The 11,452-nt window shown below is 43.6% G+C and overlaps 1 protein-coding gene across 1 annotated transcript; it reads left to right on the top strand.

Annotated features, from left to right (window-relative positions):
- Positions 1–737: 737 nt before the first annotated feature.
- F2RL1 (F2R like trypsin receptor 1) lies at positions 738–6,966 on the top strand. The gene is made up of 2 exons (XM_032676506.1): positions 738–1,102; positions 5,168–6,966. Exons 1-2 carry the CDS (start codon positions 1,036–1,038, stop codon positions 6,262–6,264), a joined length of 1,164 nt encoding a protein of 387 aa, XP_032532397.1. The 5' UTR covers positions 738–1,035; the 3' UTR covers positions 6,265–6,966.
- Positions 6,967–11,452: the final 4,486 nt, after the last annotated feature.

The following is an 11,452-nucleotide window of genomic DNA, read 5'->3' as shown; positions in this document are numbered from 1 at the left end:
TAGAGGAAAAAAAATTGAAACAGTTTTATCACTTGGAGCCAATAAGGCCAATGGTATCCTGGGGTGCATTAAGAAGAGCGTTGCCAGGAGGTTGAGGGAAGTGATCCTTCTCAGCCCTGTTGAGGCCTCATCTGCAGTGCTGTGTCCAGCTCTGGGATCCTCAGGATAAGACACAGATCTCCTGGAATGGGTCCAATAGAGTGACAAAGGTGACTAGGACACTGAAGCATCTCTCTTATGAGGAAAGGCTGGGGTAGCTGGGTCTGTTCAGCCTCAAGAAGAGATGACTGAAAGGGGAACTCATCAATGTCTATCAATACCTGAAGGGACAATGCCAGTGGAATGGAGCCAGGCTCTTTTCAGTTGGAGGTTGGACCAGATGACTTTCTGTGGTCCCTTGCAAGCTTACCCATTCTGAAATTCCATGATTCTGTGACATTATAACACGGATGAGTGAGAAACCTGGAATGCTCAACACAGTATGCTATGAATCGGCTGGAGTAATGCATTCATTCACGCAAAACGCTCCTCGCCCCAGCCGGCGTGACCCAGAACAATCCTGCTCCGCTCCACCTGCAGTGGTGGCCGCTCAACCAGCGCTCCTCGGCTGTAGTGGGCAGTAAATTGGTAACAGCGCACCTGCCGTAGGCAGGGCCCCCACCAGCAGGCTCGGGGCCGTAAGTGGAGGAGGCGCAGCTCGAGGGGGTGAAGCGCCGGGCGCGCCGGCACCTGCTCCGCCCCGGCACCGGCCGAGCGGGACGTGAGGCGACGCGTAGCACCAACGGCCTGCCCGCGAGGGCTGCGGGGCACCGCCGTTTTGCGGGGCGGCGAGCGGACCCGCCGGCCAGACCCATCCCCCATTTCAGGGTCAGCCCCGCCACCCTTCGCCGGGGACGGGCCCGACCCGACCGGGCCCCGCCCGCCGCCTGGCTGTTCTCAGTCCTGGCCGCGCCTTCCGCCCTTCGCCGCTCAGGTATCAGGTGAAACTGGTCGGCAGTGCAGGCGAAGCGGTGGTGGCTGGAGCGCGGCGAGAGGATGGCCGTCCGTCGCGGCTTGTGCCTGCTGCTGGTCGCTGCGATGCTGGGGGCCGCCGCCGCTGCAGGTGAGATGAGCAGCTGCTGACGGGGACCGGAGCCGTCCGCCCGGCTGGGACCAGCTGGGGCGGCCGATCCCATTGAGGGTACCGTGCTGGCCGCCCCTCAGCTGCGGTAGGGATGCGGACGGGGGCACAGCGGGGCTGGTGTCTGGACCCGGCTGGGATGCGAGGACCCCGGAGCGGACTGGGAGACGTTCCCGCGGAGTCGAGTGGGTTAGGAAAACTCGGGCGGGAGGCAGTGGGGCTGCCGGGAGCCGCGAGACGGGCTCCCCGACGGTGGGGAAAGCGCTCCACGGGCGAGCAGCTGGGCGCGGCTCCCTCCCGGCCCCCGCAGGGCTTGTGGGGCGCGCGTGGCTTGGCTTCACCCGCTGTAAAGAGAACCGCAGGATGGCCTGGGTTGGAAGGGACCGTAAAGACCGTCTAGTTCCAAACCACCTGCCATGGGCAGGGTCATCTTCCAGGCTGTTTAAAGCCCCATCCAACCTGGCCTTGAACACTGCCAGGGATGGGACATCCACAACTTCTCTGGGCAACCTGTTCCAGTGCCTCACCACCTTCACAGTGAAGAATTTCTTCCTACTATTCAGTGTAAATACTCTTTAAACTCTCTTTCAGTTTAAAGCCATTCCCCCTGGTTCTGTCACTACAGCCTCTTATAACCCCTCCTTTAGATAAACAAAAAAACTGAAGACCATGTTTTTGCTTTTTACCCAGCTCTAAAATCTAGGATTTTTTTTCTTTGTTAGTCTATATTGAACGTAAGTGCTGTTTGGGGAAAAACCAAACCGCCATATTAATATTTCACTGCCATAAAGTTAATTTTTCACCACCTTTTATAATAAACTCCATTGCCATATCTACACATGCCCTTTGCACTGTGTCTTTCTGTTCTTTATTCTGGGCTTATTTACATAATAAAAGCATATGCGTAAAGGTTGTGTAAATACTGAAGCCAAGCGAATGATAGGTCCTGTTTTCTCAAGGTATAGATTCTAGGTTTGTGTTTTTCAGAACGGGGTTCCTGAAACTAAACTGCCTTATAATAGCCTAGTTCTCTGATCTGGGTGGGGTGAGGAGTTTGGAATTTTCGGAGGAGAGGGGAGAGGGAAAAGAATTATGCTTAGAAGTTCTAGCTGGGTACTTGATTTCCTGGAGTAGGGAGGTGAAATGAGGTGAAGTGTGATCCCACCCCAGCCAAGGGAGATGTACTAAGCCAGAAGCTTATTGCGGCAGTTTTCAAACAAGCTGATGCCATTACGGAGTTGCGGCGAATTTGGGTTGCAGATCCAACAACCGGGGTGATCTTAACCTTAGTCCTGTGTGGTTATTACTACCATGACCTAAGCTAGATTATTTTTGGATGCTCAGTGCTGCTGTCGCTTTTGTGTCTGCAGGGTAGCCATAATCCTGCGTTTGGTATGTAGTGGGTTATATCCTCTGGACAAATGGCAAAGGTGTTGAAACAGTCTTTTGTGGGAGGAGAGTACGCTTTTCCCGTGGGCAGATTAGCAAATCAACTGCATTCTCTGTGTTTGAGTCAAGCATGGTGAAATTCTGCTTGGAAAAGAGCTCGATTGTTATGGAAAACGACAAGCGCTGAAAGAGTAAGGAAGGGATGTAGAAAATGCGCATACCTAACAAAGGATTGGCTGTTCGGTGAGGGAGTGTTAACAGCAAAGAAACAGGACACTGCCTCCCTATTGCTGGTTGGGCTGACAAAAGCTGACCACTGTCTGTAGTCAGAACTTTTGAGGCTCGAACTAAAGTCAGCATAAAATCAAGACTTGATCTCGGAAGTCACCCGGTTAGTTTGACTGTGTCTTAAAAAATAGAATAAAACAAACCTTTGTCTTTCTTCTGCTAGCCTTGCAATCCTAAGTCCTGTCTGTGGTTCATGTATCTATCCATCCATTCACTTTAGTACAGTTCTTACTGTAGTGTGTAACACTAACTGACTTTGGGATTTTTGGTGAGCTTTTTTGCTCTTTTTTTTTTTTAATCTAACCTTTGAACATCAATTGCAAAGCATTGGTTTATATCTGATTACAAAACATTAATAAGAACAAAGTGGTAGTATTTGCCCTTTAGTTTTCTTCAATAATTTGAGTCTTTGGAATGGAATACAAATAGTGTGACTGCAATTTGATAATATCGACCACTTTCTGATGGACATAGCATAATGCTTAACATAGCATTGTAAACTGCATTTTATTATGGTATCCTGAGAACTGCTACCAGCTTGGAATAAAGGGTCTGTTTCCAAGTATCTCCATGATCTTTCTCAGCTGAGCTGTAAGGCTGAGAAAAGTGGCATTGCTTAGCTAGTTATCATTTCAGTGTCTGATATCTGCGTAAGCTATGTCCTTCAAGCTGTTTTTATGGCTTCTCCTATTCACAGCTCAGGTTAGGGACCTGGGATATTGCTGCGTTACACAATTAAACTTTCCAGTCTTTAACAGTATTGCTGGTGTAATCAAGGAGCTTGAAGATCTGAAAGCAGGATTTATATAATTCTGCCTTGTTTTAATTACACTGCATATAGACCAAAATGACCGTTTGGCAGTTGAATTAATTTTCTTTAGGACAGTTGTTTAGTCAGTGTTCATGAAGTCTACTGGAAAGACTTGACTATGTCATTGTACTGGCAAAAAGTTTTCTTACACCTCAGTTTTCCAATGAAGACTGCCTGGTCCTGGAGATTGGCAAATGCTGAAGTGGATCTAGGGTAACTTAATTCAAATGTCTAAAGAACAGCAATATATATTGTACATCAGACTTTTGCAGTTATAACTGAAAAGAAACAGCAATCCAAAGTTGGGCTACTTTTGAGAATCTATGCTGGGAAACACACATACCTGTGTATTTACATATTTCTTAAGTAAAACTTCTTTCAAATTTAAGGCATTTTTTCAGTGTGGAACTGTATCAAAATTCTACTGAATAACAAAGGGGTTATCCTTGAACACTCTTCATGGCTGTGCACTGTTCAGGTACACAAACCTGCTTTGCTCAAGAAGACTCTCCTTTATAACTCCAGTTGGGGAGAGGCGGAGGGAATTTTGGCCAAACAAATCCACAAATATTGAGAGAAACTGAGTTAAGGTTAAAAATAATTCTCCCAAAACCAGTCAATTTCCATGTCCATACAGTTCAGCTCAGTAGATGTCTGACTTTTTGGAATGGTGTGAGTTCAAGGACATTGTCTGCTTCTACAGTTTAACCTGTCGGCAGGAGAGGGCTGTATTGTGTCTGGAGGGGTTTTGAACTGGGCTGTCAGAAGGCTGTCCTATACAACACAGCAGTCAGGAACACCTGGCTCGCCCATATGGTTTGTAAGTTCCCATGGCATTCAAAGAGGCAGAGCAAAACTTGTAGTAGAGCTGTCTTATGTCTGAAGCAACCATAGCTGTCAGCTCTGCCACCTGGCACTTTGAGTAGAAATTGCAGAGATTGTCTGACTGTCTTGCCTGTGAATTGAAGGAGGTCCCAGATGACTGGCCCTATTGCATCTTCGTGCACAGAGTTAGTATGTTCAATATGCATTTTTCTCTACACTTGTGCATAGCTTTGGGTATTTCATTCTGAGTTTCAGTTCTAGCTTGTCTGAAGGTAACACTCTTGTTTTACTGCATACCTGATTTTCAGGCCACCTAAACTGGGGCAGCTTCTGTTGCAATTATGTTAGCCTGCTGCAAAATTTTATAAATCCCACCACTCGGGTAATCTGGCACTGCTGTATGGAAAGCTAATGGTGCCCTGGGGTACTTCAAGTACTTTCTGCTGTAACTGTTCAGGTGGTAGGAGCACCTGATAGCCCATTTAACGAGGCATTTTTAATATCACTGGTGACATGGAAAAGCATATTGGTAGAATACTTGAATAAGGATACAGGTTGTCTTTTGGATAATAAAACAAAGGAAAGATAAATTGTCAAATGCTTGAAAATTGGTCTTAATTTTTCTGTTGATAATTTTTAAATGTTCTGAGTAAATCACTATATCTAGTTTATTTTTTAAGAGAACAAAAACTCTGTACTTCAGTAACAGCAATGTCTTATTTTTTTAATTTTAGAGAACAGTGGAGCCAGCAGTTCAAAAGGAAGAAGTTTCGCTGGTCAGAAAGTTACAAATGCAAATAATTCTGAAGAGTCATACAAAGTCGATGAATTTGCATCAGAAGTCCTCAGAGGAAAGCTGACTACAGTTTTTCTTCCTGTTGTCTATATCTTTGTCTTTATAGTTGGTTTGCCAAGCAATGCTGTGGCCCTCTGGGTCTTTTTTTTCCGAACAAAGAAGAAACATCCAGCTGTGATTTATATGGTTAACTTGGCATTGGCAGACCTTCTTTTTATTGTCTGGTTTCCACTGAAGATTGCATACCATCTAAATGGCAATAACTGGCTATTTGGTGAAGGTCTCTGCAAAGTACTTGTTGGATTTTTCTATGGAAATATGTACTGTTCCATTCTCTTTATTACATGTCTCGGTGTGCAACGGTATTGCGTTGTAGTGAACCCCATGGCGCATTCAAAAAAGAAAGCAGAAATTGCCTTGGGCGTCTCCATTGCTATCTGGATACTGATTTTGTTGGGCACCATTCCATTGTATCTTGTTAATCAGACGGTATATATTTCAAATCTTAACATCACTACCTGCCATGATGTGTTGCCTTACAATGTTTTGGCTCATGATATGTTCAGCTATTTCCTCTCACTTGCAATTGGATTCTTCTTAATCCCAGCTATCGTCACTGCTGTCGCATACATACTAATGATTAAGACTCTGAGTGCCTCCGTCATAGAAGATGGGAAGAAACGAATAAGAGCAATCAAACTTATTATTGTTGTCCTGTCCATGTATCTCATCTGTTTTACACCTAGCAATGTGCTGATTATTGTGCACTATTTGCTCCTCAGAGGCTACGGCCAGAGCTATATGTATGCGTGGTACATAATTACGCTGTGCCTTTCCACTTTGAACAGTTGTATTGACCCATTCGTCTATTATTATATTTCAAAAGACTTTAGAGACAACCTTAAATATGCTCTTATTTGCCGAACTGTACGAACAACACGGAGGATGCAAGTGTCTCTCTCATCAGGCAGATACCCCAAGAAATCAGATTCTTACTCTTCAAACCTAAGTAGGACCAATAAATCAACCTACTGAGTTTAATCTTAGAAAAGTGAACTTTTAATAGTACTGATGAAAGGATGTGAGTCACAATAGAATTATTTTTTACAACAGAGTCTGAAGAAACGTTTCTGCATTTTAATTACACTGAAGACTGGGGGAAAAAAAGACATTTCAGATGCTCTGCGAAAATGCTGCTGACCTAGAAGTGAATCGCGGTTGAAGACATTCTCATTCAATATAAAAGTTTTTAAAAAGCAAAACGTCTCTGGAATGTTATGTAGTATATTTCATTAACAGATAAATCTGTTTTGTTTAATGTATTAAGCAGCTGAACAGATTGTGTTTGTAGGACCTTGCTCCATGTACCTGCTTACACTGAAAATCACTTAAAGCTGTAGAGAGAAGAAAGAAGAGGAGAATCCATTTCACCATCTTGGTGTAGACTGCTTATTATCTTTAGTATAATGTAATTTTTATATTGTTTTCCAAGTTACAGTGCTGTAAATACTAACAATACAGAACCTTATAATGTTACCCTGTTGAGTTGATAAGCTGAACTGGTTATCAGCTAGCACTGGGATAAAATGTTAGTTGAGATTATCCACTGTTACTTAACACTTGCCAGTACACAATCTAAATGGGGATATGTAGCAAAATTTTGATGAATAGCAGTTTGATTTTATGTAATATGTCTTGTATTTTTTAAGATATCTAAATAAGATTTTTTATAACACATTTGAGTTGGATGCTTTCTTTTATTCTTTTACATGCACTTCAGAATGTTGAGTAGTTCAACTTGCCTGGCTTCACGTAACTAAGATATTATTCCTAACAGTGAATTAGAAACATGACAACTGTAACTGTAATGTCTAAATGGGTAAACTCAAATTTACCTAATGATGCATTTCTTTAGAGAGCCATGAAAGTAGTATGTTTTGTGATGGTATTTCAGAGGACTAAGCTAAAATAGCAATGTGTATTAGCATATGTCTCATTGAGGAGCAGAGAGTTTACAGCTCTTAAGGTGACATAGAATACAGATGCTTCTTGGGCATAAACAGTTTTCTCTTCCTGTTTCCTGACAAATGCAAGGAAATAACTGTGTATTTATTATTGAACTGAAGGTATTATGCAGCACCCTTACTGGAAGATAACTACATAAGAGGCCATAGTTTACTGGAAGGATTTGGGATGAAGAGAGTTGCACCAGCTTCACAGAAGGCTGTGTGAACTCTTCCCTCACACTGTGTGTGATAAACAGAATATCAGAATGTCCCTTATCTTGCTAAACAGCCTGCTCCATATATGGTAGTCAGTAACATGAAGAAAGAGCATCCAGTTCATGTTATTACAGCCCTACCTGTGCTCTGTGTAGGAATCCAAGGGTTACAGGTTGTAAAGATGAGAAATTATCTCTGTATGTCTATATAATACCACAAAGAGATTGCTTATGATTCATGGATGACTGTTAAATGGCTAAAAAGTAATATGCTTAATATAGCCAGTCTTTTGGGGGACAAGATTTATTTCTTGTCAGTATTTAATCAGAAGTGCAACAAGCATTGTTGATATATCTATACTCTCACTGTTTCATTCCTGTCAAACAGTCAGACAACTTCATTGCAGATCATGGGAAGGAGAGTGCTGATGTTCTTAACCATTTCTCCCTATAGCCTTCATCTGCAGATCAGCAAAGCAGGTTGCCAGGAAGAATCTTTCTTGCCTGCAGCAACAGTGAAGGTACATGACTAAGACTTAGATGGTAGTACAGTATGTTGGAAGCTTTTTGCGAAAAAAGTTTTAATTAATACAGTGATTTTTTTTAAAATGAGGTTGTACAACGTGTGACAAATTTTGGAGAATACTACTCAAGGAGCCCACAGTCATTTAAGTGAAGGTTTCCCCCTATTAACTACATTGCAAATCCCTATCCTGAATTTAGCACAAATTATTTTGGTCCAATTAACAGAGCAGGTAGACCAGGCTGGTTGTTCAACCAATTTGAATCAGTTCCTTCAACTGAAAATTGTGTGCCTACACAGCCAGATAGTGATGGGGTAAGAACATGCCTGGAAGCATGGAGCTGGTTGATAAAACCTTTTTTGGGACAGTTGTACCCTTGGACAGGGTTGTTTGGTGTCAAGGTGATCATCCTCAACTTACAATAAATATATTCTTGAACGGTTCTAACTTTGCAATTCAGACACCAAGAGTTACAAAAAGCTCTTCCTTCCTGTGGCTAACTGAAGCATTGGATGCTAAAAAAAAAGAAAATAAATTAGTGCAACATCCGTGAAAGCATCCGGGAATTGGAAATCAGTGTGCACGGTGTCAAGGTTTCACAAGCAACTCAAGTACATGCTGCAGCTAAGAGAAGTGGAATTAGTTTCCCCCCTAACCTGGCCGTGTGATCACACTGTTCTCTTACAGTGTCACAAATGCGTGACCTTGGGATAGATTGGATCATTTCTGAGTTAAAGTTAAACCAGGAGGAGGGAGGAAAGTTTTCTTCTGACTTGAAACAGCGTTTGGCTGGCTTGCTGGATGAGCTTTTGGCTCAGCACAAGGGAGAGGCTCAGACTGTTTTGTTTCACCACCAACACAGGCTTGCACTGTGCAGGTGCAAGGCAAATTGAAGTACAGTTGCTGCAAAGCCTCTACCTAACCTCCTAAGCAGCTGGGAGCAAGCCTCCACCCACGACTGTAAGAATGGCTCTGCTCAGGCTGAGGCTGCATCCAGCTCAGCCAGAGTAATCTTCACACCTGTGCCTCTGAAGGTCAGGAAGACAGCAAGGTGTGAAGGGACATGTCAAAAAAACAGTAGGACTTCTGCACAAGGCACCTGGCTGGCATACCAGCTGCACAGATATGGCCAGCGCCATTTGAGTGCTGTGCTATGGGACAGTAGAAATGTGCTCTGAAGTTCAGGAAAACAGGAGTCAAAAGCTGGAGAGCTGAGCTCATTGTCATCTGTAAGAAAAGCTGCTGCCGAGAAGGACTGATCTGTGACAAAGTGTGCATAACAGCAAAAGAAATTGGACACAGGTACCCAGGCAGGAGTGAAAACAGTGCAGCCACGTATCACATCCCACATGATACTCTCCCAACATCCACCTGGTTTCAGCATAACAATTTCCTTAAGTCCCATTTGACGGTCTACTTAGTAGTGCCTGTTGGGCGTCTTGTCAACTTCAGTTTATTCACTTTGAATCAGAATCCACAATCTTCATTTGGTGGCCCCTCATTCCTAAAGCAGAAGAGAGTGTGAATGAGTCCCTAACTGTCTTGTCCATCCACTTGAAATTTTATAAGGCAGTATCATATCCCTCTCAGGTACTTTCCACATTGATGTGTCCTAGCCAATTCCTTTCAGGTCAGCCACTCTCAGTGATAGTCTGGTCTCCATTCTGAGACCTACCCGTTTCCATGCAGAGTCTCCAAACTATACACAATATTCAAGCTGTGGATGGTGCAGTGATGGCTTCTGTTTTGCTCTGTGTTGCTTCAGTAATAGCCCCTAATATTCAGTGTTTGCTTTATTTTTTTTCTCCTGCTCCTTGGCATTGAGTTGATGTTTTCATGCTTGAAACCGCATCCCTCTCTTGATTGGTTACAGTAATTTTACAAGCCATGGTTCTGTATGCCAAGTTAGGATGTTAACAGCAAACTTTTGTTCAACAGTGCTCAACCCTCTTCAGGCCATTTATGAATGTGCAGAACAGTACAGGTCTGGCACCACACTGGTGAGTAATTTGCATTGTGAAGACTGACTGGTTTCTGCTACTGTGTATTTCTTCCCTTTTAAGCAGCTACTTTTACACAAGAGGACCTTCCCTCTTATTCCATGGCTGCCTAGTTTTCTTTGAAAGCCTTTGATCAGAAATTTTGCCAAAAACCTTTTGGAAGTCCAAGTAGACTGTATATGCTGGATCACCCTTGTTTCCACTTCTGTTTGGCCTCTTCCAAGAACTCCACAGAGTTGTTAAGTCCAGACTTCTCTTTACAAAAGCAGTGGTGGCTTTTCCCCAAAAGGTCCAGAAGTTCCTTACTGATGTCCCTTCTTAGACTCTTCACTAACTGCTCAGTACAGACATTGAGATCTCGGAACTGTATTTCCCTGGACACCTCAGTACCTGCTTTTAATTGTTGATTACAGCATTGGTTCCCAGTATTCAAGTATAATTTTGGCAAGAGATAACACACTTCTGTTACTAATTCAGCTATTTTGTCCCAGTTTTCTCAGAACTTGAATACCGCCTGGCCCACTAAGTTTAGCACTCATTTTATCTGACTGTGGTGTGGTGACTGAAGACATTTAACACATTGTGTTGATGTGTAGTTGTCTGGGAATCAAGCAGCCTGCCTGCCTACCATAACAGCTATTTGGGACCCAGCTTTCATTACGTGTGCATTTGATCTGTCATAGGCCCTTTGAACACAGTTAATAAACAGCATCACAGTTAAATACAGCATGAACATAGTAGTGACTCAACAGCCAGGAGTTTTACCTATGCGTTTTTTCTCAGGAGTGATAACCTTCTTTAGGCTTGCAGGTAGACATTCTCCAGGCACTATTTGCTAGCAGGACCAGTACAACAGGCTGACTACATAGTCAGCTCTCTGTCATCTAGGCCAAGGGAGGTGGAGATGCTTCAGATAATGGAGAAAAGACTGGTGATTGTGAAGGGTGCATGGAATGCTGTGCAAAGATACTGAGACAACTCCCTTTGATCTATAAGGAGTCACTGATCCAGTGGTAGCTTTTGTGACTTGGACTTTTCAGTCACTGAAGTGTGTCTGAAACCAGCCTCCCTGGTGGTCCAGCCAGCTCCTTGGTTGCCAGGAAAAAGGGGAAAGGTGTGTCTGTGTGTACATGGAGTAGGTAGGTTCACAGCTGCACTGGATTTCAAAAACCACCTGGGATTGCTTCTGTGGTACAAATACCAGAACAGAGCTCAACAGCACCAAGATCTACCTGGTATTATCTGTGACTCTGTCAGACCCAAGCTCCAGTGTCAATGCTTCAATATCGATGCAGCATTCCAAATGCAGAGATAGCTAAAATGTGTTCACTCTCATCTCTCTGGGTACTGTGCTTTCCTGTTCCAGCTTTTGAATGCTGTGTGCAACTTGTGCCAGCTTAACGCTCACTTGAATATTGTGTTTTGCCAGAGCATAAGAGCATCCACAGGAGAGAAGCAGTGAAATCTCTGATCACCAG

This window comes from Chiroxiphia lanceolata, chromosome Z (genome assembly GCF_009829145.1).
Source record: "Chiroxiphia lanceolata isolate bChiLan1 chromosome Z, bChiLan1.pri, whole genome shotgun sequence".
Classification (NCBI taxonomy): Eukaryota; Metazoa; Chordata; class Aves; order Passeriformes; family Pipridae; genus Chiroxiphia; species Chiroxiphia lanceolata.
This window is presented reverse-complemented; position numbering and strand designations above follow the sequence as displayed.

Bases quoted from the DNA above. Each gene is read 5' to 3' on its own strand.
- F2RL1 (XM_032676506.1), top strand. From the start codon at position 1,036: ATGGCCGTCCGTCGCGGCTTGTGCCTGCTGCTGGTCGCTGCGATGCTG. The intron at 1,103-5,167 runs GTGAGATGAGCA...TTTTAATTTTAG, and splicing joins GGGGGCCGCCGCCGCTGCAG to AGAACAGTGGAGCCAGCAGT.